At 39.6% G+C, this 26304-nt stretch overlaps 1 protein-coding gene across 6 annotated transcripts in view; it reads left to right on the top strand.

Moving 5' to 3' along the window:
* The first annotated feature begins 3060 nt into the window (after nt 1-3060).
* Nucleotides 3061-26304, top strand: part of DCP2 (decapping mRNA 2) — a 48181-nt gene continuing 24937 nt past the window's right edge. For 5 of the 6 annotated variants that reach the window (XR_009214064.1, XM_058440609.1, XM_058440608.1 and 2 more), the window contains exons 1-4: nt 3061-3317; nt 12155-12306; nt 18439-18566; nt 18990-19088. Coding sequence is in view for 4 of the 6 variants with exons in the window: in XM_058440609.1 (XP_058296592.1) it covers nt 3265-3317; nt 12155-12306; nt 18439-18566; nt 18990-19088 (432 nt within the window). In the remaining 2 variants the exon portion in view is untranslated. The remainder of the gene's footprint in view (nt 3318-12154; nt 12307-18438; nt 18567-18989; nt 19089-26304) is intronic. The other variant, XM_032156656.2, reaches the window with a different exon arrangement.

Genomic DNA, 26304 nt, shown 5'->3' with positions numbered 1-26304 from the left:
ATCAAATCAGTATTATAATTTAAGAACCCTAGCATCTCCTGTTCTCTTGTTCCCTCAACTCTAAGCTCCACTTTGTCATTCTCAGCTGGGTCCTGTGAACAATTAGATGGAATTGAGGCCTTGGTGTCCCTATTCACTTTAACGGGGATGGCGCTAGGTTCAAGAGGCTGAAGAAGAGACCCAGAGCCAGCAAATGAGGCATATGGTTCATTGAGGGGAACTTACAGTGTGGTCCACTAGAGGTGAGCTGGACATGAGAACATCACCTGCAGAAAGCACGCAGTTTATATAGCATTTTCATTTAGCACCTGCTCCCTAACAGCTTCCACCTGGCAACCTTCAGTTAGCCCAAAACAAAGGGCCTGCATTCCACAGGGCTCAGATGTTCCTCATAGATAAGGAATGAATCTTGGTTGGAACTGCAAAGTCATTCAGGTTGTCTGCCACACAGGGTCATTCCCCTGGGTCTGCTTAAGTTACTGCTGTCAGGTGCCTCTACCATACACTGGGCTTCTTTGGAAGTCATGGCTTGGGGGGCTGCTATAAGGGTTGCACTAGTCCAGCTCCTGGAAATCTGTGTGTGAGGATGCAGTAGAGGGATGGGCCATGGGCAAGATAATATCTTGGACCACAGACATCTCAGAAACTCTTAATAATGCAGATTGGTTTAACACCATGTGAGAGTTTGGGGACTTCCTGGCCTCTAAGACCCCAAAAGGAGTTGTATAGCTGCCCCTAAACTGGGAGACTAGAAAGGTAGTAAGAAGAATTCCTCCAGGTGCTTCAGCAAGTGCCTGGTAACCTGCTTGTTTCTATTAATATACCATTGGCCCATGTGGGTAAGCACCACTTTGCCTTGAACTGTTGTTCCCCTGCCATCATTTAGAGTACTCTAAAAACTAGACTTGAGCTCTAAGTGAGACAACTAAGAAAACCACTATGGTGCCCCCCCAGTCAGAGAAAAGACATTCAGTCACAACAGGTAGAATGCACACTCAGCAAAATAGAACTGAAGGGGCTCACTCTTACCCTTACAATCCATCCACTACACTGGCTGGAGGTCCAACTGCTAGAATCTGCATTTCTTTGCCCTAGGGCTTTTTCTGGCCACCAGGGCCCATCTTGCTGCCCATGTAGCAGGCTACAGTGCAGACCTCAGGAGCTGCCTTCAACCAATGAAGGAAGTTGGTATATAAATCCCCATCTCCCTCACCCCTTGAGTGGGATGACTGTGAGGTGTATGTTTTATACTGGCCACCAGAGTTCTCTAGTGACAGTAAGCTCCAGTTAACCACAGTGCTAATTTCCTTGATAATAAACCCTTTGGCTTTCTTCCCTTCCTTGACTCACTTTCCTGCTCTGCTACCAGTGTTTCCCAGGATCACCTCCCTCACAGGCTATCTGCACTAAAAACCTTGTCTCAGTGCCTGCTTCTTAGGAATCTAAAATAAGACTTGGACTGTGCTGGGAGTACTGAATAAAGCAAATGGAATACTGCAGCCTGTGCTTCTGTACTGGACTCCCAGAATATATGAAGCTGTGCCTGGAAGCATTTTCTCTTTAGGGAATTTCATCAGCAGAAAGAATTACGTTCAGATACTGATGCCATGTGTTTCCAACCAACAGCTCAGCCATATCATCCTACAGTGAAGCTCTCTGGAAACAAGTACCATCTACAAGGTGAGAGCTTCCAATTAGCTTTCAAGGCACTTGACTCCAGGTTAAGGCCTTACTCTTAAGTGTGAGGGAATAGTCAAGGACTACAGAAACTTCTAATAGGATAGATGAGGCCAATATAATAGCAAAAAGCAGCTGAGAGGAGTAAGACTACTCAGGGAGAAGAAAACGTCAAAATCTATTATTAATATCCTCAGAAGGAGAAAATAAAATATTCAAAGCAAGAATATGACACCACAAGAAAGGGGCATTTGAAGAACAAAATAGAACTGTAAATAAGTAAAAACTCTAGTTGTCAGGAAGATAAATTTGACGAATTCTCCAAGAAAGAGGGGGAAAATAGGACGGAAAACGGGGGAGCAAAATAGATAGTGATGGGCCTCTTATGCCAAAGGAACTTGGGCTTGATCGTACAGCAGAAGCTGAAACGATAACTTGTTCATATCCGAGTAGAACAAAACAAAATGTAGGCAGTTGCACAGGCTAAGAATGGAGGCAGAGTCACTGGCTAGGCAGCTCTCGCTGTAGTATGCAGAAATGATGCAAAACTGAAGTACACAGTGGCATGTGACAAATTTAGACAAAAGATGGGAGATAAAATGCTAGAACAGACTAAATTTGTGACGGAGCAGGTGTGTGTGGGTCTGTGGGTCTGATTTAAAAGGAAGAAGAACAGATGGATCTAGTTTCTCCAAAGATCCCAAATGGATTGGACTCCATTAAGCAAGATGAGGAATGAATAAGGACGAGCAGGTTGGGGTTGGTTTGTGCAGAGGGTGGAATACAGATCAGAGTTCAGCTTAAATCAGTATTTTCTAAGATTTTGCTAGATGCCAGATACTGAGATAAAGTCCTTGTCTTCATATTTGGAACCAGGTGCCTAAGAAAGGACAGAGGTGAGCCACCTCTAAAATGGATACCCTCTCCAAGGGTTTGTAGTGAAAGAGGCACAGCTCTTGGCCTGGAGTTGGTGGGGGTAGCAATAAGTGCAAGATACTTGGTGCCAGGAATCGCGAGCATACTCTTGTGTTGTACGGTTCCTCAGGGTCGGCCCTGCAGAGGAAAGAGCTCAGTCACCGCGAGGTCCTGCACAACATGCCAAAGTCCCGGATATGTGTCTCGGGGTCTACACCTAAGCCCCGACCCCTCTAAACTTCCCAGAAACGCGCAGGAGGCACGGTGCGCATGCGTGTAGCCACCCCAAAGGCGGCGGGAAGTTGGTTTTCTGAGTAGCAACTGAGCAGCTTGTAGACGGATTGGAAGTAGCGGACCAATAAACAAACGTCTCATTGGCTTAGAGTGCTTAAGTTCCCAATTCTTCAGCTTCCCATTGGGCCTTTCAAGCGAGCAGGGGCGTGACTCCAGGGGCTCCGCCCCGAGCCTTGGCCCAGTCTTGGGGTCCAAGGCTGAGGGAGCGGGACGGAAGTGAGCGGGTCCCGCCCCTTCCCCTTCTCGTCTCCGTTGGAGTCGTGTCTGCCGCGGCTTCCTCGGCTGCCCGCTCTCCGGCGAGCCGGAGTCCTCGTGCCCTACCGTCAGTCCCCGGCCGCGCGGAGCCGGGATGCACTGTTCCTGCTGTGGGTCCTCATCATGGAGACCAAACGGGTGGAGATTCCCGGCAGCGTCCTGGACGATCTCTGCAGGTACCGCGCTACCCGACCCCCTTTCGCCCCCGCTGGGTTTTCTCAGTTTCGCCGACCCCCAGAGGCCTCCGGGTCTTCTTCCCTGCCCACGTCCAGGTCCTCGCTTTCCGCTCCCGCCGCTGCTCGCTTTCCATAGTCGACCCTGTTCTCCGACGACACCGCCCCTCTTTCCGCCGCAGCCTCCCTGTTTCTCACGGCCCTCCGTCCTTCCCTGCAGAGCACCCGGAATTTCCTCATTTTTTAAGTTACTCAACTATTTTGCTTTCCCGCAGGCGCAGCCGCTTCGCTGAAGCCTGGATCTTAGCGTTTTGCCGCCGCCACCGCCGCCTCCCTCTCCCATTGTTTTTTCTGCCTCTGTGACTTTTCCACGCCGTGCACCCCCTCCTTCCTCTGTCTCATTCCCCGATTCTGAAGGAAGACCCCAGGGTAGTAATTTAAGCCTTAGGATCCCAGGTACGCGGACCTGCGCAAGGAGCAGTTTTTCGGACTTACTCTGACGCCTGCGTGTTATTTGTCCGTGGCGTTCTCTGTAAATTCCTGTAAGGAATTACTTTTTTTCTCATCCCTAGACTTGTCTTTGGGGGGAGAGAGGGAAAAAGTGTAGAGCTGCTTTTCTTTTTATCCTTAATTATCCTATTTTAAAGGAAATTCTCAACCGCGGTGGTTTAACTCAGGGTGTATACTTCACATGAGAAATTTTCTGCCTTCTTCCCCCGTGTCAACTCTGATTTCAGATAGCCAAACACGTGTAGGATACCTAAAAATACTTCTTTTCCAAAGGTAGAATTTGGTGTGCAGTGATACCCAGAGTTGTCGCCAAGTGTGTGTGGATTGTGATTACAAGTGATAACACCTTCGTTCACAGTTACTGTGTTTATGTTTTAAAAGGCAGGCTTTTAGTCGTTGTATCTCCCTTACGCAGTTTTTTTTAATGGAAAGTAAAGAACTGGTGTTTGTGGAGGTTTGTTTTTTGTTTGTTTGTTTGTTTGTTTGTTTGTTTGTTTTTTTGAGGCGGAGCCTTGTTCTTTCGCCCAGGCTGGTGTGCAGTGGTGCGATTTCGGCTCACTGTAACCTCTGCCTCCCGGGTTCAAGCGAGTCTCTGCCTCAGCCTCCCGAGCGGCTGGGATTACAGGCGCCCGCCACCAGACCCGGCTAATTTTTGTATTTTTACTAGAGACGGGGTTTCACCATCTTGGCCGTGCTGGTCTCGATCTCCAGACCTCCTGATTCACCCGCCTCGGCCTCCCAAAGTGCTGGGATTACAGGTGTGAGCCACTGCGCTGGCCTGGAGTTTCTACTGTGCACCAGGCACTACCTTTACATGTATTATTTAATCCTCAGTCAGCCCTGTTTTGTAGGTGCAGTTAGTATGTTTCCATTTTCATCTGCGCAGATTCAGGAACTTTGTAATTTACATAAGGTCACGTTCATCCTAATTCACAAAATCAAGATTTGACACCTATTCCTTTTTCTTTCCAGTGCCTGTGCTTTTTCTCATACCAAGAAGTAATAAGCCTAACGTTTTAAACCTCGCAAAAGTACATACAGGAAAGTAAATAGCCTAAATTTGCAACTAATAAAAATGGCGTTGTACTTCTTTGGTAATGGTAGATTTATAATTTTTGAAGTATGGTAGATACAAATGAACCACTGAAAAGGCACTTAGTTTCTTGACCCAAATAAAAACAAAAAAGGAAAAAAAACTGAACTTGATATGTGTATGTGGATAAATGACTAGACGCACATCAACCAATAGTGGGATTATGAGATTGTGATCTTTATTTTTTGTTTCCAAGATTTTTTATGCATTTTATAGTTAGAAAAAAATTGAAAATAAGTATTTAGAAAGGTGATCAGTAATTAGCTGTGTGTTAATAGGGTTAAGAGTTGATTTAGAAAAAGATGTGGTAATCTTACACATTTTACATCAGAGCTAGTCTTCCTACTAGTATTGGGGTTAATTTGCATATTGTCTAGGATTACATCATTTAAATAAGTGATGTCAGCTATTTCGATTTTATGTATGGAACCTATTCACAAGATAATTACGTTGTATTTTGTAAACAATATGTTAAGCACCTGTCAAGTGTTAAAGATACTTGGTTTTCCACTGAGTGTGTTTAAGCTTTTCGACAAATATTTTTGTATGGATTAACTTTTTTCCTTTCAAGAAATTTCTTTTTGCAGTTACTGTTTTTGGCTGTATAAATAAGGATATGATATATTTAAAAATTAGGGCTGGCAGTAATAATGAAACCAAATAAACATTTCTCAAAACTTCAGGTTTTAAAATAAATGCCATTTTCAGGTTAATATTTGTAGCTTTGATTAATTGAAAGATTTTTAATGTCGCTGATTTAAGCTTTTCGATATGGATTAAAACTTTTTTTTTTACACTTAGAATTTGGTAAACTTCTGTAAAAATGAAGCTTAATTTGAGGTTAATTTTTCTGAACTTCTTTGGTCTCTTTTATGTACTTCTTTATTTATGAATTCAATCTAGATCCTTGTTTTTACTCCCTTCATTTTTTGCCCCAATTCTGTTGCTTATTATTAGTGTATTTAGGAAGTTTTTTTGTGTGTTACTTTGTTTTTTTTGATAAATTACATGTTTCTGTTAAATCTTGCCTTTGATGTGAAAAATTAGAGCAGGAGACTTAAATTTTCAAAATGTGACTTTGTAACCATTAGACTGCTCATAACCTAAGGCAGATGCTTTAGTATGTAACATTCCATTTATTGGAATATTGTGCAGCCATTCTAAGTTCCTCAGACAATTAGCACACAGTAAACTGAGGGAAAATATTTGTGTGTTGAAAAGATGTACACAGTATACTGAGTGAAATATTTAGTCACTTGGTGCCTTTTGTGAAAAGAAATTTTTAAGTGCGTGTGTGGGTGGAGAAGGGGTGTATGTATTTGTATGCCGAAAGAATATGTGCCAAACTAATAACACTGGTTACTTTCTGAGTGGAGTAGAATTAGAGGAGAGGAAGGGAAGAGTTTTGTCTTAAAATATTCTAGTAAACAAAAACTGCTTTATAATTTAAAATGTATGTGTAAAGAAAGGTAAATCTGCAGCATTTTATGGTGATAATTGTTTTTGATGTACCATGATTTTTGATATTAAAACTGAAACACAGAGTTTTTCAATACTGTTTAAACTAGCTTATTAAAGAATTGAAAAACATGTTTTCAAACTAGAAACTGAAAAGTTGGTTGGTTCAAATAAATGCTTGGAATTTTTTTAAAGCCCTTTTAAGAGTTGGGTATAGTAAAGTCCACAGTGGTGTTAAAAGGAGAAAGGTATTTTCTGGCAACTAGTGTTGCTGCTATTTTGGTGACAGCATAGGTTAATTAAATAATTTGTGCTCATCTTCAGCTAGCCATGTTAGTGTTGAATTCAACTGGAACATTTTTCTACTAATTGCAATCGTTGTGCTCATGTGCTGTTTGTAGAACATTGAGAAAATAACGTGTGATGCAGTTTTTTCCATAACAAATTGTAGTGGAAGGCATTTTATTTCAGCTATTACTATATTGACATACATACACATATGTACACGTACTTTTGAACCTTTAAAACAGATCAAAAGCATTCACAGAATGAAAACATTAAATGTTTAATTTTCATATATCAGCTCTTATAAACTTGTCAACTTTTTACTATTAAAAATATATAATCATGTACATGGTTTTGAAAATTAGAGTACAGACAGATTTATAAATGACAGGCAATAGTCTTAGTTTCTGACCCTACCCTTTTCTATTCCTGTTTAGGCATTGACTTTTACTTGTTTTGTTTTGAGTTCTTCTGGTGGATACCTCAATATTTTAAAATATACTTGTGTCAGTTTCTTGTTTTATCAACTTTCTATATTGAATTGGGGATTTGGTTCAACTTCGTAGATACTAGATGAGAGTTCAGTTTACCACACCCGCTGTTGCCCCCATCCTACTTCCAGTATGTCTCTATCAGTATTTTAAATTGTTCCATTGTTTACCTTTGTGACTTTATGATTTTTTTTTAGAGACAGGGTCTTGCTCCATTGCCCAGGCATGATGATAGCTCACTGCACCTTCCAACTCCTGGATTCAAGCTATCCACTTGGCTCAGCCTCCTGAGTAGCTAGGACTATAGGCATGTACCACCATGGGCAGGTATTAAATACATTTTTTTTGGTAGAGATGGGATCTTTGCCCAGCCTGGTCTCAAACTTACTTGTAGCCTCAAGCAATCCTCCTGCCTCAACCTCCCAAAGTGTTGAGATGACAGGTGTGAACTACCGTGCTGGCCCTTTGTGACTTTAATATACTTAAAATTATATTTGTTTTACGAACTTACAGTATTTCTTGAGTCTCTGATATGGTGAGATGATTAGTGCCTCATTTTTTCTTGCCCATTCCATCGGCTTCTATCCAGATTAACTTTAAAAAAATTAGGATTGATAATATTTATATTCCATTTTGTAAATTTAGGTCTGTTATGTTTTGTGCTATTTGTTGATTGTAAAAGCTGAACAATAATAATACAGTGTAAATAGATAAATAGTTTTTATAGTAGAGGCAAGTCTTCAGTGGGTAGTTTCTTTTCCATTGGGGCATAGTCAGGATCCCTTTGTAAGTGTCTTGCAGAATATCTGAATGAATTCTCCGTTCTTGTATCCTACAAATTGGTCAAAATGATGGTACCATTTAGTTTTTTCTTTGGGGAAAGAAATACATGCTTTTGTTACTATTGCTTGATTCCTTCTAGCCTTTTTTTTTGTTTTGTTTTTGAGACGGAGTCTCGCTCGGTTGCCCAGGCTGGAGGCAATGACGTGGTCTCAGCTCACTGCAACCCCTGTCTCTTGGGTTCAAGTGATTCTCCTGCCTCATCTTCCCGAGTAGCTGGGATTACAGGTGCCCTCCACCACACCAGTTTTTATATTTTTAGTGGAGACGGGGTTTCACCATGTGTTAGCCAGGCTGGTTTTGAACTCCTAACCTCAGGTGATCCGCCTGCCTTGGCCTCCCAAAGTGCTGGGATTCCAGGCGGGAGCCACCCTGCCAGGCCCCTTCTGGCTATTCTTGAAATCCATTTTTTTTGAGGGGAGGGGACAGTTGGCTTTCTGTTCTAACTTCGGTGTTTTTGCTTCACATTTGGACTATGATTCTGTTGTACATGTTCTCCTCTCTAATATGTCCAAAGTTTCTAGCTGCTTTCTTCAACCCTTCTCATCCGCTTCCTTATTTTATCCTCAATCATACTTTCGACAGAATCCTTTTTTCCCTTTAGACTGCGCTCTTGGAGACCTCTATCCTCCTAATCCAGTCTGGGCTCGTTGCTCATCAGACTTGCCTAGCAACTAGAATACTAGAATTCAGTTTCACAACTGTTGGAGGTGGTACTTATTCTTTCTTGAATATCATGTTTTATCCTTTCTTGGTTTTCATTCTTGTTTTGCTTGTGTGCATTTTAAGTTAATTTCTTTGAGGGGCTTCATTAGGAAGTAAACTGAGTCCTTTAATGTCTAAAATAACTGTTTCTCTTTTCACACTTAGTTCCCACGTGGTCTAGGGTCCACATTTTGAGTACCAATGTCTAGGTGATATCCTTAATACTACCTTTCACTGCTTCTGTTGGTTATGGTAATAATAGTTTTTTTTCCCCCCGAGGGCTCTTACTTCGTTATTATACATTTAAAGGAAAATACAGTTGCTCTGATAAAGGAATACTCTTTTAAATTTCTTTTAGGATAATAATTCCATCTTTCAACCCTCACTCCTGTTTTCTTCTGGTTCCTCAATTATGTTTTCTTCAGGGTCAGTTAAAAAACTTTCTTGTCATGCTTCACATTTTCCTTAGATGGTAGGTGATTTTTGGATGCCTTTTTATATTAATAATGAGACATTTGAGGGGTTTATTCATTAATACGCTTCTCCTTTATCTGAGTAGATAGGGAGCTGGCTCTTACACTTGAGGGTTTTTCATTTTTTAAAATACAGATAAAGCAGACATTAAAAGATAAAGGTGGTGGTTATCAGTGTTGGTTAATCAAGTTGGGCTCAAGGATTTCACAGGTCTTAAATGCCATCACACAGACTGCCATGCCAAGGGCATTCTGAATGCCAATTACAGATTGAAGTTCCTTCAAAAACCAACATGTTATCAAAAACTGATGAAGTTTGGGTTTCTCTTCAAGTAAGATGAACACATTTCTTACATAGAGAGAACAGATTACTTGGTTCTGAAAGTTAAAAAAATACACTGAATAATTTCCCTCCCCTTCCCCACAAGTCCCTAAGGCAATATTACGGTTGCCTCTGACAGTTAAAATTTCAGCATTTCAACAGAGGGGGGCTGAGGAGAACTGGGAAAAATGAAAAGCAAAATTAATGTAATTGATATAGGGAGCTATTTTTAAAAAAAATAGAGACGGGGTCTTGCATTGTTGACCAGGCTGGATTTGAACTCCTTGGCTTGAGTAGCTGGAATTTCAGGCATGTACTACCATGCCTGGCAAGGCAGTATAGAAACATAGACTCACAGCAGAATTGACTTACGAGACCTTTCAGCACTGAAGGATATGAATTTCCAAGTACATATGGTCTATGGAATGACAGTGCAGTGGATCAGAAATAGACACTGCAAAATTTCACAACACTGGGGATGGAAGGAAGATATTAGAAGCATCCAGACTGGGAAAAAAAAAAAAATCATATATAAAACATTAAGAATCTGAATGGCTTTTGTCCTTCCCACAAATTAGAAGTAAAAAGAAAAAAAAATCTGAATGGCTTCAATCTTCTCAATATCAAAATTGGAAGTTGAAATGAGAGAGCACTGTTGAAAATTCTGAAAAAAAATCATTTCCAACTTAGAATTCTTTACCCAAATTATCAAGTATGAGGATAAAGACATTTTTAGATGTACAGTATCTGAAAATAATAGTATTTACCTCCCCTTTGCATCCTTCCTCCACAGGATATGTGAGGATGTACTTCATGAAAACAAGGAAGTGAATTGAGGATGAAAGCAAAAAGACAAGAAACATGACCTGTGTGGGATAAAGGCCCAGGGAACTATAGGATGCTAGTGCAAGGGCAGTGTAGAGTTGACAGATGTGTACCAGGTGTAGAGGACAGCTGATCCAGACTAGAATAGATCAGAAGACTAAAAGTCTTAAAGATGAAACTGATGAATCTGAATTGTGGGGAAAAAAAATCCAAAATGAAACTGATGGATCTGAATTGTGAAAAGAAAATTCACAATGGAGATGATTATGTCAGAACATCCAAAAAGGAGCCAGGGAGGGAATAAGGAGTTGGATCCCAGTCACATACACATCTAGGTGGAGTTTTACCTCCTGAACTGGGCCAAAGTGTAAAACTAGCTGCATTTGACTTGAGGTGTATATACTGGTCCTGATCAACCTCCTGGAGAGATAACCATGCCCAACTTTATTGATCATTGACTAGAGACATTCTGATCTGACAACCAGCCATCATTATTTAGGGACTGTGCTAAAACCTTCCAGATATGTAAATTTACAGTAGCCCTTAAAAGCTCTGCTTAACCTTGCCTGAATGGAACATGATTTAGCTGCTTGCTAGACTTGTGTCTCCCAAATTGCAATCTCTAAAAACCTGATTAAAACGCCTTTTGCCACTCCAGTGTTGTTTTTATTTCTTAATTAAAAAAATATATATAAAATATTTATTTGAGACAGTGTCTCATCACACAGGCTGGAGTGTAGTGACGTGATCATATGATCATAGCTCACTGCAGCCTTGAACACCTCGGCTCAAGTGATCCTTATCCTCCCTCCTGCCTTATCCTCCCGAGTAGCTAGGACTACAGATGCATGCCACCATGCCTGGCTAATTTTTAAATTCCTTTGTTGAGAAGGTCCTCTTGTAATTGGAGAAGAGTATTCTTATGCTTATTTGAAACTTGGAAACAGCCAAGAATTATTTACTATGATAGTGATTAAACAAGTGATCAAACTGGGTGGTACTATTTTTAATTTTAAAAAATGACTGTAAAAACCAGTGGACTTGAATCTGTCTCTAATGGTTACCAGGAAAAAGGATTACCAAAAATGCTTAACATTGGAAAAAATAATTGATAGCTGCTTCATGACTGCTCTGAATTACAACATTCACTTAAATTGATGAATTTTAACTTGTATGTTTCATAATAAAGGGTTTCATTATGCTAATTACATATGTGTACATTCAATATTAATGTATATCAATATAAATGTATATTTATATGTAAAAGAAATATGTCTTTCCTTCCTTTCCTCAATGTACATGGAAAAGACAATTTAGGGTTTTGAAAAGTGAGTATATTTGGAAGTTTGAACTGAGACTCTGCAGGTGAGGCTGTTTGGGAAGTCTAGTGTATTAATGAGCAACAGCATATTGGTTTCTTTTCCAATATTTCTTGGTAATATTTTATATGTGAAGATTATGTAATAGCAAACATTTTAAAATTGTATGAATATATTTACCTGTATTCTTGGAAATGTTGCCAGACGTGGGAGGAAGTGGAGGTTTTCCTGCTCACTTTTGTTGTTAGTGAGCTCTTAAGCTGATCTCTGTATTTGTGAACAGAGGATACATAGGCTCAGAACAAACTGTATTAAAAGTGAGATACATGTGGTGTCTCCTCCCTCTCTAAGACTCATCTTCCCTATAGTATTTCCCTCAAATATTAATTGCTTCCTTGAACAGTACTGCTCTTGGTCCCTTTTCTGAGTTGATGGGTCAGGTATGAAGCACTTAAATAGCTTAAGGTATATCGTTATAGTTTGTAAATGTAATTTTTGTATGTGTTTTGTTTTTGACAGCCGATTTATTTTACATATTCCCAGCGAGGAAAGAGACAATGCAATCCGAGTGTGTTTTCAGATTGAACTTGCCCATTGGTTTTACTTGGATTTCTACATGCAGAACACACCAGGATTACCTCAGTGTGGGATAAGAGACTTTGCTAAAGCTGATATCCTTTTTATTACTGTAATGACTGACTGACTTGTTAGCAATATATTTTAGCACAAATTTCTTTTTGCTTGTCTTTTCAGATTTTAAAACTATTAGAGGAAAACATACTTGATGGCTAAAATGTGTCAAACATAAATAGTAGACACAATTTAGTAATAATCATATTAATAATCATAGTAATCAATAATCATAATCATACAGAGGAATCCCTAAAATGTACACTGATTAAATTTGATTTTTTCCCATGAATAGCTAGCCTGTTTGTAGAACTTTACTCTTGCTGCTTCATGTAACCAGATGATCTTTTAATCAGATTACTGCTTTTCTGATTTGTTTAGAATTTTTTTTCTTCTTTTTTAAGAGACAGGATCTTACTCTGTCGCTCAGGCTGAAGTGCGGTAATGTGATCCTAGCTTACTGTATTCTCGAGCTCCTGCTTAAGCAATCCTCCCCGCTAGCCTCTCGAGTAGCTGTGACTACAGGCATGCGCTACCATCCCTGCTAATTTCTTTTTATGTTTTCTAGAGATGGGGGTCTCTCTTTGTTGCCGAGGCTAGTCTTGAACTCCTGGCCTCAAGTGATCCTCCTACCTTGGCCTCCTAAAGTGCTGGGATTAGAGGTGTGAGCCACTGTGCCCAGTGACATTTATTAAATAATTATTGAATGTTTACTATGTTTGAAGCAGTGTTTTTAGTTGTGTGGCAAATACAAAGAAGCCCTCGCTGGGTGCAGTGACTCACACCTGTAATCCCAGTGCTTTTGAGAGGCCGAGACTTGTGGATTGCCAGAACTCAGGAGTTTGAGACCGGCCCAGGCATCATGGCGAAACCTCATCTCTACCAAAAATACAAAAACAGTTACCTGGGCATGGTGGCGCGCACCTATGATCCCATCTACTTGGGAGGCTGAGGCAGGAGGGTCTCTTGAGCCTGGGAGGTGCAGGTTACAGTGAGCTGAGATCACGCCACTGCACTCCAGCCTGGGCGACAGAGTGAGATTCCGTCTGAAAAAGGAAAAAGTCATCTTTGCCTTCAGAGAAGCTTCTCGCCCCATGTACATATCAGGCAGAAACTTGTCATGATTCATTAGTTATAAAAGATTCACATGAATATTTAACATTATAAAATAATCTATGTCATAAGGCAAATAATTAAATAATTGCTAATGGTCCTGATAGTACATGTTTTTAGAATTTGGAAAAAAAAGTGGAAATATTTTAGGGAAAGCTATATTTTTAAGGGAATATAAGATTTTCTCAGTAGAAGTGGGGAATGTGTTTTAGGTGAAGAAAAATTGGAGATTTGAAAAAGGATATCTCAATAAATAAATTAGTTTGCATTGAACGGCGTCCTCTCATGGGGCCATAATAGCGGATATGGTTGGAAAGTCATATGGGGTGATGATGAGATTGTATAGGTTCTTAAATCTTGAGCCGAAGCACTTTGATTTTTATTCTTTTTTTTTTTTTTTTTCCTCGAGACAGCCTTGCTATGTTGCCCAGGGTGGAGTGTGGTGGTGTGATCTTGGCTCACTGCAGCCTCCACCTGCAGGGTTCAAGTGATTCTCATGCCTCAGCCTCCTGAGTAGCTGCGACTACAGGTGCAAGCCACCACACCTGGCTACCTTTTTTTTTTTTTTTTTTTTGTATTTTTAGTAGAGATGGGGTTTTGCCATGCTGGCCAGGCTGGTCTCAAACTCCTGCCCTCAAGTGATCCACCTGCCTTGGCCTCCCAAAGTGCTGGGATTACAGGTGTGAGCAACTGTGCTCAACCTGATTTTTATTACATAGGTCTTTTTTTTTCCTCTCCTTTTTTGAGATAAGGTCTTGCCTTGTTGCCCAGGCTGGTCTTGAATTTCTGGGCTTAAGCAGTCTTCCCGCATTTTTCCCAAGTAGCTGGGATTATAGGTGCTACCGCACCTGGCCAGGTTATTGTTTTTGACCATGACGTGTATGTTTAATGGATTTGTACCCACAAGTTCGTGTACTAGAACTAGAGTTGGAGTAGGGATAGGTGAGCTGAAATACCCTCATTCTCAGCTGCCTATCACTTTCCTTTAGCCTCATGAAGCATGGGACACTTAGGGCTCTGTAGAAAATGGATGAAACAGTGTTTGTTCTGTGATAGTTAACTGTTAACCATAGCACATTTTTGAGCAGGGGTAAAGAATATTACTCTGATCGTTTGAAAACGGTATCCAAGGCCGGGTGCGGTGGCTCAGGCCCGTAATCCCAGCACTTCGGGAGGCCGAGGCGGGGGCGGATCACGACATCAGGAGATCGAGACCATCCTGACCAACACAGTGAAACCGCGTTTCTGCTGAGAAAAAAAAAAATACAAAAAATTAGCCGGGCGTGGCGGCGGGCGCTTGTAGTCCCAGCTACTCCGGAAGCTGAGGCAGGTGAATGGTGTGAACCCGGGAGACAGAGCTTGCAGTGAGCCGAGATCGCGCCACTGCACTCCAGCCTGGGTGACACAGCGAGACTGTCTTAAAAAAAATAAAATAAAAATGAAACAAAAAACAAAAAAAATGGTATCCAAGATTGATTGGTTGGTCTGTTACATCACTTGACATTCAGGGCAATAAATCCCTGAGCCATAGTAGTGGGATTACAAAGAAAACACTGATGGGAGACAGATTTCAAAGGAAGAAATGATCAAACCATTTGATTAAATTTGTAAAAGTTAATGAGAAATCAAAGGGGAATAGAAATATATTGAGCACTATCTTCGTTAAAGGCCTTGCTGATAGGTTCTCTGGAGAAATCTTAGACTGGTTTTCATGAGTTACAATCTAGTTACGGAAACATGACTAAGATAACCAAGTCCTCTTTTGCTTTGGTCATTTTATATGGACTTACAGCCCTACTAGGGCAACTTTACATACTTTAGGGTTTTGGATAACACTTTGTGTGTGTTTGCACATGAGTTTTACAGTTTGCCTGCTATTAAAAGACACCAAGAACCTTTGTTGTAGGTATGTTTCTTTTAGTTAACTAAGAATAGCTAATTGGAGAAGGAATGTTTAATGTGGTACACTTCATTAAGTAACTGCATGGTTACTCTGTGCCAGGCCTTATGCAGTGAACAGAGTAGACTCAGTATCTTCAAGAAGATGAGAAAAGACAGGAAATGATTACAGTGCAGTGTGGTAGGATGTGATATGGAAGAACAGTGTTCAGTGGGAACAGAAGAGGGATACCCACTTACGATTTGGAGGCTGAGTTTGATTCACATCTTGGCCACTCAATCTTGGGTAGGTTATTTAATTTGTCTTAGTTGAAGATCCCAGTTTCTTCCTGAAAAATAAGGTTATTAATAGTGCCTCGTTAAAAGGGTAAGTTTGAGAAGCACATATATTTGTACATGTAAATCGATTACTTGGCACAGTGATCAATAAATGTTAATAAGAATAAATGTTAACTATTACTCCAAAAAAAAAGATTTGGGAGCTAAATAGAAACTTTCTTTGAGACAGTGATTTATGTGGGGAAAATCGGAGGAAATGAAAAAAGTTACTGTATTTTAGACTAAATGGGAAAGATAAGAGATGATGCTATAGAGAAATTCAGGGGCTAAAACATGTAGGGGTCTTGTGGGCCATATTTGTTTAAAAAACAGATTAAAAAAACTTATTTTGGGAAAAAACTTTTGGAGATGGCCAAAGAACATGACAACTGCCATCATACCCTTCATCTGTATTCTTTCATTATTAACATTTTCCCACATTTGCTTATTTTTCCCTAAAGGGGTATTTTTCAAGACTGCTGTGGAATAGCGTGAACAATGAATTGGAGGAAGGCAAGATTGGATTCTGAGAATCTAGTTAACATGCTATTTTATTAATTTACTAGAGAGAAAACCTGTGGTAGTAGAAATGAATAGAAGAGATCAAATTTGAAAGCTATTTAGGAGGTAAGATTGGTGATGACTTGGATATCTGAGGAGAAGTAGAAGAAAGGATGGTACCCAGGTTTCTGGTATGAGCAGTTGAGGATCCCAGTTTCTTCCTGAAAAATAAGGTTATTAATAGTGCCTAATTTAATGGGTAAGTTTGAGAAGCACATATATTTTTACATGTAAATCATTTACTTGGCCATCTCATTGACAGGAAAATGAGAAATGTAGGGAATTTATGGGTTCTGTTATGGCCTAGTTGAGTTGATGGTACATGTGGGATATTGCAGTAGAGAAGACTGCGTACTTTGATAAGAGCATACGTTCTCGAGCCACATCCTTTGAGTTAGTATCCTTTCTCTGCCACTTACCAGCTATGTATCCTTGGGTGAATTGTGGAACTTGTCTATGCCTCTGTTTTCTCTTTTGTAAATGATGCATAGTCTTTGATTTTTTTTTCTTCAGTAAGCACTCAGCAGTGTGGATACAGACAAGAGTATCCCAGATTTGCTCCTTGGCTGAAGTTCTGCTAGGGATTTTACTGAACATGTAAAGCCAGAATTTTAATACCTTTTAGAATCTTATCAGGCCCTTATAGAACCATAGAGCTTCATGGAATGGTTAATGTTGTATCCAAGCTTTTATCTTTTTTTTTCCCCTCCCCAAATGAAGGCATGGACTAATTATATTGAGATTAACTTTGCGCTTGTCTTAAAAAAAAAAAAAACTGTAGGGACAGGATCTTACTATGTTGCGCAGGCTGTTCTTGAACTCCTGGGCTCAAGCATTCCTCCTGCTTTAGCCTCCCAAAGTGCTAAGATTACAGGTATGAGCCACCACACCTGGCCATATTACAGTGTTGTCATAGGTGGCTGACTGACTTGGGCTCTGAGGACCTATTTCATTTGTACTGCAACTATGAAACAAATTTTAAATTACATGATTGTAGAACACGTAAAATTCAAATTAATAAAATGAATTTGATGTGGTTTTTTTTTTTTTTTAAACCAGACTTTTCATCACAATGTGAATGAATATAATGCCGACTTCTTTGAGGGTGTTTTGAGTTTGGTGTACCTGTACTAACACCCCCTTTCCCTGCTTGCTGTCATGAAACATTCCTTTCTGTATTATGTCATGTGTCGTTTGATTGTAATGCATCATTTGTAGATTAGCTTTATTTCTGTTTTTAATACCCTGTAGCAATTAAAGTAGTACTAGTACCAATATGGTCTCTGAAATCAAGTGGTAGTATTTGATATGTATGGTCATCTAGATAATTGAAAATATGCTCAGATTGCATGTTAGAGTAATATCAAAATGAAAAGACAGAGTATACAAATTTTTATTGAGGAATTGAAAACCCTTAAAAGTATGACCTCATTTTGAGAGTTACTATCATAAATTATCATTTTCTGTATGCCTTTTTATAATTAACAGTATTATAGTGATGAGGCATTTGATAGCATGGAGTGTTAGAAGTCTGATCATACAATTTCAGGGTTTGGATTTTACTGACTTTACTATTAATATTTTACACTGCCCAGTTTTGGGGGGAGGCATGCCAAGTTTCTTTGAAACTGGCTATGTTTTCCTTAATACCTGGATTTGCCTTTCTGTGTAATCCTTAAAGTAAAACTTGATAAAACTGTTCTTCATTATGGAAACTATATATGTGGTAAACAGTATAGAATGGCATACCTCATTCATACTTCCCCTTCCCAGAATTAAGCACTTTATTGTTTTTCTGATGTGATAGTTTCTTTCTCTTAGCAATATATTTTCTTCTCTTTCTCACTATCATTTTATGTATGTAATTCTATTTCTTCTTATTACACTAAAATCTATAACTATGGGCATTATGAATTTGACTCACTTAACGAGAAGTGTTCTAGGTGTTTACATGGTCCAGAATTAGTTTGTGTTAGGGATCCAGGACTATGAGTACTAAAAACTTATTTGATTTGTGTGTAGGCTATAAATGAAAAAGTTAACAATGACTTTTTAAGAGAAAACAAATGTGGAAAAAACAAAGACACCATCTGCTTCGGCCTCCCATAGTGCTGGGGTTACAGGTGTGAGCCATAGTGCCTGGCCAAAATGCTACACTTAAATGAGGGAAGATTTGAATAATTTCACATAAAATACACTATTGATTTAAATGGGTCTCTTTGTGTATATAATTTCTCAAGCCGTATTAAAGGAGAAAGTAACTTCCTTGACACTATTTATACTCTTCAGTCATTGTCCGTTTTTGCTGCCTCAAGGTGAAGATGTGGAAAAAGTTTTGGATGAATGGAAGGAATATAAAATGGGAGTACCAACATATGGTGCAATTATTCTTGATGAGACACTTGAAAATGTGAGTGTAATGAAATAAAGATTTTTAGTGAAATGGTGATCGTTAGTCTATTAACAAAATTTGTTATTGATGTAGTGTTTCTAAATTGAGGTTTTAAAATATACTTAGATTTTTAGTGCTAAAAGGCCAAGTTTTGTATATTTTATCTGCATGCTAGGTCTGCAGATTTTTTACTTGTTGCAGTTACGGCATGGTACAAAAAAGTGTCGCTTAATTGTTGAAGTCTTTTTTTTTTTAAATGGGCAGAATGCTTTCACACTGGTGGTGATGTATTCAGACTGATGGAAGATACTTTAAGAAAATACTGTGTAAAATTTTTGGCGATAACGGTTACCTCCAGTAAGGAGAAGAATGCCTTTGATTTTTAGAAAGGAGCATAGAAAAGGAGGGCAAGTTTGATTTTTACTTCTGCTTGTTTTGTAGGTACTACTGGTTCAGGGGTACCTAGCAAAATCAGGCTGGGGATTTCCAAAAGGAAAAGTAAATAAAGAAGAAGCTCCTCATGATTGTGCTGCTAGAGAGGTAAGTTATTCCAGTTTGATACATAGTAAATTTGGCTATTAGGGTCTGAGTGCAGTTTTTTTAGCCATGTAGACGTCTTTGAACTCTCTTAACCCTTTCCAGAACTTGAGTGCATGAAATAACTTGATTTTTTTTTTTAACATCACTGTTGTTTTATCCACATCTCTTTTTTTTTTTTTTTGAGATAGAGTCTCGCTCTGTCACCCAGGCTGGAGTGCAGTGGCGCGACTCACTGCAAGCTCTGCCTCCCGGGTTCACGCCATTCTCCTGCCTCAGCCTCTCCGAGTAGCTGGGACCACAGGCGCCCGCCACCACGCCTGGCTAATTTTTTGTATTTTTAGTAGAGACGGGGTTTCACCGTGGTCTCGATCTCCTGACCTCGTGATCCGCCCGCCTCGGCCTCCCAAAGTGCTGGGATTACAAGCGTGAACCACCGCGCCTGGCCCCACATCTCTTTTCATTTATTCTTCTCTTATCTGTTCTCATTTTTTTTTATGGTCCATTTTGTATTATCTCTTGTTCCTTTCTTAGACGATATTTTTCCCACCTTTCCCTTTAGAATTAGATTTCCTATTGGTAAAACATTTTGGCTGTTATAATCCTTGTTTTATGTTTATAGCCTTGGCTTCCTGACAAGTGCAGAGTTTGGGCTTTTCTAAGAAGTTGACATTTGTTGCTGAAAACCCACTCAGACTTTCCACTGCCTATAGGATAAAGTTTAATTCTTTAAGTATTTAAACTCTGTCCCCTCTCCCCCACACAAATCTTAACCATTTCTGAATTTATCGTATTTTCAGTCAAAACAATTTATTCTCTCTCTCTTGAACTTGATTGATTTGTTTCGGCCTTTAAATTTTTGCTGTTATGGCCGGGCACGGTGGCTCACGCCTGAATTTGGGAGGCCGAGTCAGGTGGATCACCTGAGGTCGGGAGTTAGACCAGCCTGACCAACATGGGGAAACCCCATCTCTGCTAAAAATACAAAAAATTAGCTGGGCTTGGTGGCACATTTGTGTAATCCCAGCTACTTGGGAGGCTGAGGCAGGAGAATCTCTTGAACCCGGGAGGCAGAGGTTGTGGTGAGCCGAGATCACCGTTGCACTCTAGCCTGGGCAACAAGAGTGAAACTCTGTCTCAAAAAACAAAACAAAACAAAAAAAACCCAATTTTTTTTTTGCTGTTATTTTCCTCCCTAGAATGTCCTCTCTTGTTCCTTCTGTTCAGCTCCTATCTAGATATGTTTCTAAACCCAGCTCAAATCCCTTTTCCCTGAAGGACTGCCACTGCCACCAACTAACTCTGTGTATAGGGCTTAAGTTTCTTTTCTCTCTCTCTCGTGTGTGTGTGTGTATGTGTATCTGTGTGTGTGTGTGTGTGTGTGTATAAATAGTAGAGACGGGGTTTCTCCATGTTGGTCAGGCTGGTCTCGAACTCCTGACCTCAGGTGATCCGCCTGACTCGGCCTCCCAAATTCAGGCGTGAGCCACCGTGCCCGGCCATAACAGCAAAAATTTAAAGGCCGAAACAAATCAATCAAGTTGAAGAGAGAGAATAAATTGTTTTGACTGAAAATACAATAAATTCAGAAATGGTTAAGATTTGTGTGGGGGAGAGGGGACAGAGTTTAAATACTTAAAGAATTAAACTTTATCTTATAGGTAGTGGAAAGCCTGAGTGGGTTTTCAGCAACAAATGTCAACTTCTTAGAAAAGTCCAAACTGTGCACTTGTCAGGAAGCCAAGGCTATAAACATAAAACAAGGATTATAACAGCCAAAATGTTTTACCAATAGGAAATCTAATTCTAAAGGGAAAGGTGGGAAAAATATCACCAAAGAAAGGAACAAGAGATAATACAAAATGGACCATAAAAAAATGGGAGGCCGGGTGCGGTGGCTCACGCTTGTAATCCCAGCACTTTGGGAGGCCGAGGCGGGCGGATCGTGAGGTCAGGAGATCGAGACCACGGTGAAACCCCGTCTCTACTAAAAATAAAACAAAAAAAAAGTAGCCGGGCGTGGTGGCGGGCGCCTGTAGTCCCAGCTACTCGGAGAGGCTGAGGCAGGAGAATGGCATGAACCCGGGAGGCGGAGCTTGCAGTGAGCCGAGATTGCGCCACTGCACTCCAGCCTGGGCGACAGAGCGAGACTCTGTCTCAAAAAAAAAAAAAAAAAATGAAAGGCCGGGCGCGGTGGCTCACGCCTGTAATCCCAGCACTTTGGGAGGCCAAGGTGGACGGATCACAAGGTCAGATCGAGACCATCCTGGCTAACACGGTGAAACCCCATCTCTACTAAAAATACAAAAAATTGGCTGGGCTTGGTGGTGGGTGCCTGTAGTCCCAGCTACTCAGGAGGCTGAGGCAGGAGAATGGCGTGAACCCGGGAGGCGGAGCTGGCAGTGACCTGAGATGGTGCCACTGCACTCCAGCCTGGGTTACAGAGCAAGACTCCGTCTCAAAAAAAAAAAAAAAAAAAAAAAAAAAAAATGGAAACAGATAAGAGAAGAATAAATGAAAAGAGATGTGGATAAAAGAATCAACAGTGATGTTAAAAAATTGTAAATATACACACACACATACACATATAATTATTTTTGGTGTAGGCTCTCACTTTGTTGTCCAGTGGCAACATCATAGTTGTTTTATTTTTATTTATTTATTTATTTATTTGTAGAGGCAAAGTCTATGTTGCCCAGGCTGGGTTTGAACTTCTGAGGTCAAGTGATCTCTCCTGCTCAGCCTCCCAAAGTGCTGGGATTAGAGACATGAGCCACCGTGCTTGACTGGGCCTTAGTTTCTTAAAATGAAGTTTAGAATGGATGTTCTTTGAAGTTCATTCCTTTTTTTTTTTTTTTTTTTTTTAAAGACAAGGTCTTGCTCTGTTACTGAGTCTGGAGTACAGTGACATGATCATAGTGCACTGCTGCCTCGACCGTCTGGGCTGAAGCAATCCTCCTGCCTCAGCCTCCCAGGTAGTTGGGACCACAGTTGGATGCCACCATGCCCAGCTAATTTTTTTTTTTTTTTTTTTAATGATGGGGTCTCACTATGTTGCCCAGGCTGGTCTTGAACTTCTGGGCTTAAGTGATCTTCCTGCCTCAGCCTCCCCAAGTGCTGGGATTACAGGCATGAGCCACCGTGCCCAGCCTTCATTCTTACTTAAAATTCTGTTTTAAAATCTTACCAGTTAGCTCTAGCAAACATTAGTCTCTGAACTTCAATAGCAATTGTTATCTTTACTGATCACTATTAATTATATAACACCTTGTGATGGATTGTTTGCCGTATTCTTATTTCTTAACATTTATCACACAATTTATCATGTGTCGCACAATTCTTGAGATTTGAGAAGTTTAACTAATAGGAAGTATGATACAAGGGAAAGCAGATTGGCCTAGGAGTTGAAAGATTTTTGTTCTAGCGTAGATTTTGTTACCCAGTACCCTAGAGACTTTAGTCACTTAACCTCTGTAAGACATAAAGACCTTTAAGGAGATTCACTCAAGTCCTTTGGAAGTAATATCTTTAAGGAAAAAATTCTAAGTTGGTGGTGATTTGATGAATTTAAGACTTTTTGAAATGGTAATATGGATTTTGTGGCATGTTTCATTAGAATTCATTGCCTTGTATATGTTTGACTCGATTTCCTGCAACAGTGTTTACTGCCTACTTTAAGTTTGGGTGTAACTATTAATGAGGGTTAATAGTTAAAATTTTTACAAACTGCTGGTGGTTGTTTATTGTAGGAAAACCATTAGTGGTTATTCACTTTGTAATAGAATTAAAAAATGATTGAAAATGCTGTATTTTAAATTTGATATGGAACAGCTTGCCCAAGCTATTATTTACAACAGCCTATAGACAAAGCTGTTGTGTATGAGTAAAAGAAAGTTAATGTACAACTCTTAAAATTGGAAGTAGTTTGGTGAGAATGTGAGGAATTGCCATATCACCTAAGAGCTTAGCTTTTCTTTCTGTAGAGGGTAGGAAATGAGCATTTGTAAAAGTCCTTCCTTTTATTTCCTCAAACTTTGTAGTTCTCTTGCTCATAAGGAAGGATAAAATAGGTATCAGTAGTATCCTACTTAGAGGAATTGATTGTAGCTCTGTACATGGAATTAGACTGGTCTTACGGCAGTAAGGTGGTTGTCCAGGTCAGGAAGAGGATATTACATTAGTTGGAATAACAAAACAGTTCCATTTTAGGTTTTTGTCTTGGTTTGAGGGAAGCACAGGCATTCTGAAGAGCCATAGTCTCTTAATTTCAGGGAAAATTTTTTCGTTTTCATATAAAAATTCCAACCTCTAATTATTCTTTTTGATCTCTATGATATCCTTTTATAGCTGACTAAGGAACTTTAATTTCAGTAAATTTTTGGATTAGGATTTTTAAAGGCAAGTTTGACTTTTGATTTTTAAATGACCGACTTTGTCATAAAGTTTGGGATTAGGGTGAAGTGTTGCTGTTTTAGTCTGTGGGGGCTACCATAACAAAATATCACAGATGGAGTGGCTTAAACAACAGAAATTTATTTTGCAACGGTTCTGGATGCTGGGAAGTCCAAAAGCAAGGTGACTTATAGATTAACACCTTGCTGAGCACACTTAGGCCTTCTTGTATATATGCAGAGAGAGCTCTGGTGTCTCTTACTGTTTTAAAAATGGCACCAGCCCTATCAGATTAGGGCCCTGCCCTTATGGATCTCATTTGACCTTTATTACTTCTTCACAGCCCTATCTCCAAATACAGTTACATTGGGGGTTAGAGCTTCAACATATGAATTTTTTTGGTGAGGGGACATAATTTAGTCCATAGCAGTGGCCTTTTTTGAATGATGAAAGTATTCAGCTAGAATTGCAGTTTGTCCTTCTGCCACTTGGTGGTGCTGCGGTATAAAAGAAGCTGCACGGCTTGACCCTGTGACATTACCAGTTGTAAACCAGATGGTTATTCCATTCTTCATAGTTCATTAATGTCTCGTTTTTCCTTTTCATTTCCACTTGTATTTACAGATGAGGAAAGATTTTGTTCTAATTTTCTAGCTACTGATTAGACTTACGCTCATGTTTTAAGCACTTTCTTTTTTCTTGCATTTAAGTTATGCAGTTGTACCATGGGTGCTTACAATTTTAAGTTGCTAATAGCATTTTTATTTAGCTTATTATAGCATTCATACAGCTATATTAATGTTGTTATTTTATTATAATTGGCATTCCAGAGGTGTTTTGTTACACTGTAGCAGAATTTGACATATCCTCAAATGGGGAAGGGCCTGTGGGCTAAGCCTAAAGCCGCAGTGGCAGACAAGCTACTTAGGGAGAAGGTGTAAGTAATCATCAATAGAGAGCTAAGGACAGACCTTTTTTTAGCAGACCTTTTTTTTTTTTAGGGCAATCTTAATTAGTAATTTCTAATCTTCTATTTGACCTTTTGGTTCACCTTTGTTAATTTGACTATTTCTGAATAGTTTATGCGATGAAATAGATTTAGGACTGTCAAAAGACAAAATCACAACAAAGTTTAAGATTGTGATGGGTTTATTTGCAATTTTAGAATTACACAACATTTTATTCCATAAAATAGAATGAGCATTCTAATGGCTAAGCAAAGGAGGTTGGCTTTAAAGACAGAAAAGAGCTGAGGAAAGCAGAACCAAAAACCAAATGTAGATTGGCGTTTCACAGTTAGTTTTCTTCTAAAGGTTAAAGCAGAGGGGACTTCCTTATCATGCTAACTGAAACTGGTCTGTTTTGGGATTTGGCTATTAGCTCTTTTTCTCCGGATTTCTTGAAGGTTAGGAGAACAACTTAGTTTTGGTTTGGTGACATGGAATGTTAGCATGAGTAATTTCATTTTGTTTAGGTCTGTTGGGGCCTAGTGTGGGAATGCAGTCCATACTGTGGCCTCCTATAAATTTTATTTAACGGGACAAAGATGTTTTCTAGATATTATCGAAAGCATAATAATCTCAATTGTATTTTTGTTGTGATTTGTGGTGAAACATCAACTTTCTTGAGGATAAGCGAATAATACTTAGCTGTTCCCTTGTGGTTTCAAGATTTAATATATCATTCCTTATTATTTGGCAAAACAATGGTTTATTGTAATGAAACTGACTTTCATATGCACTTATATAACTTAATAGAATTAATACAAAGCAACTATTGGTCAGTTTATTCTGCCTCTTCCTGTAGGCTTATAGGATGAAGATTATAGACAGGATTTCATTGTCTATGTACACTGCTTCTCTTTGGGTTACACTTTTTCTTTTTCTTTTTTTTTTTTTTTTTGAGACGGAGTCTTGCTCTGTCACTCAGGCTGGAGTACAGTGGTGCGATCTAAGTTCACTGCACCCCAACCTCCGCCTGCCAGGTTCAAGTGATTCTCCTGTCTCAGCCTCCCCAGTACCTGGGATTATAGGCGCACACCACCATGTTTGGCTAATTTTTGTATTTTTGGTAGAGATGGGGTTTCACCATGTTGGCCAGGCTGGTCTTGAACTCCTGACCTTGTGATCCACCAGCCTTGGCCTCCCAAAGTGCTGGGATTACAGGTGTGAGCCACCGCTCCCGGTCCTTTGGGTAACACTTTAAAAAAAATTTTACGTGTGGATTTTTATCTGATAACATTTGAGAAGTTGATACTCCTTTTGCCAGGAGAATTAAATGCTGTATTATAATACAGCAATAGATGTGATTCACAGGAGTTGTGGTATAAAAATTTTTGTCTTTGGTGTCTGTTTATATATTTCAACTATTAAAACTTTTTCCTGGCAAATATTTGATGAGAATACTTGCCTAATTTTACAGGCAAATCTGTGTTATCACTTTTAGAATTGATTGAACAGTTTGAATCTACCTCTTTTAGTGCTGGTGGCCCTTGCTATTTTGCCTCGTGTCGTACTACTTCCTCCCGTGAAATTCTTAAGCTGTAGCCATTCCCAGCTTTCTAAACATAAGGCCTTTTTTCTCCTTGTTGGTTTGGCAAACTCCTATTTATCTTTTAAGTCCTAGCTCCAGTTTATCCAGCAGAATAGGCTGCTGTCTATAACCAAAGATGACCATCCCCCAGCTCTCAAAGACGTCTACTAAAGGCTGAGTTAGGCACCCGCCTCCTACCTCATAATACTTATATCATATTAAAATTTTTCCTGTTGTAGAGTGAACTCCTTAAAGGGTGCTACTTGGGTTATTCATTACTAAATTCACTGCCTAG

The sequence above is a fragment of the Hylobates moloch genome, unplaced genomic scaffold (assembly GCF_009828535.3).
Source record: "Hylobates moloch isolate HMO894 unplaced genomic scaffold, HMol_V3 SCAFFOLD_6, whole genome shotgun sequence".
In the NCBI taxonomy this organism is placed as follows: Eukaryota; Metazoa; Chordata; class Mammalia; order Primates; family Hylobatidae; genus Hylobates; species Hylobates moloch.
The sequence above is the reverse complement of the archived record's forward strand: the minus strand, read 5'-3'. Positions and strand labels throughout refer to the sequence as shown.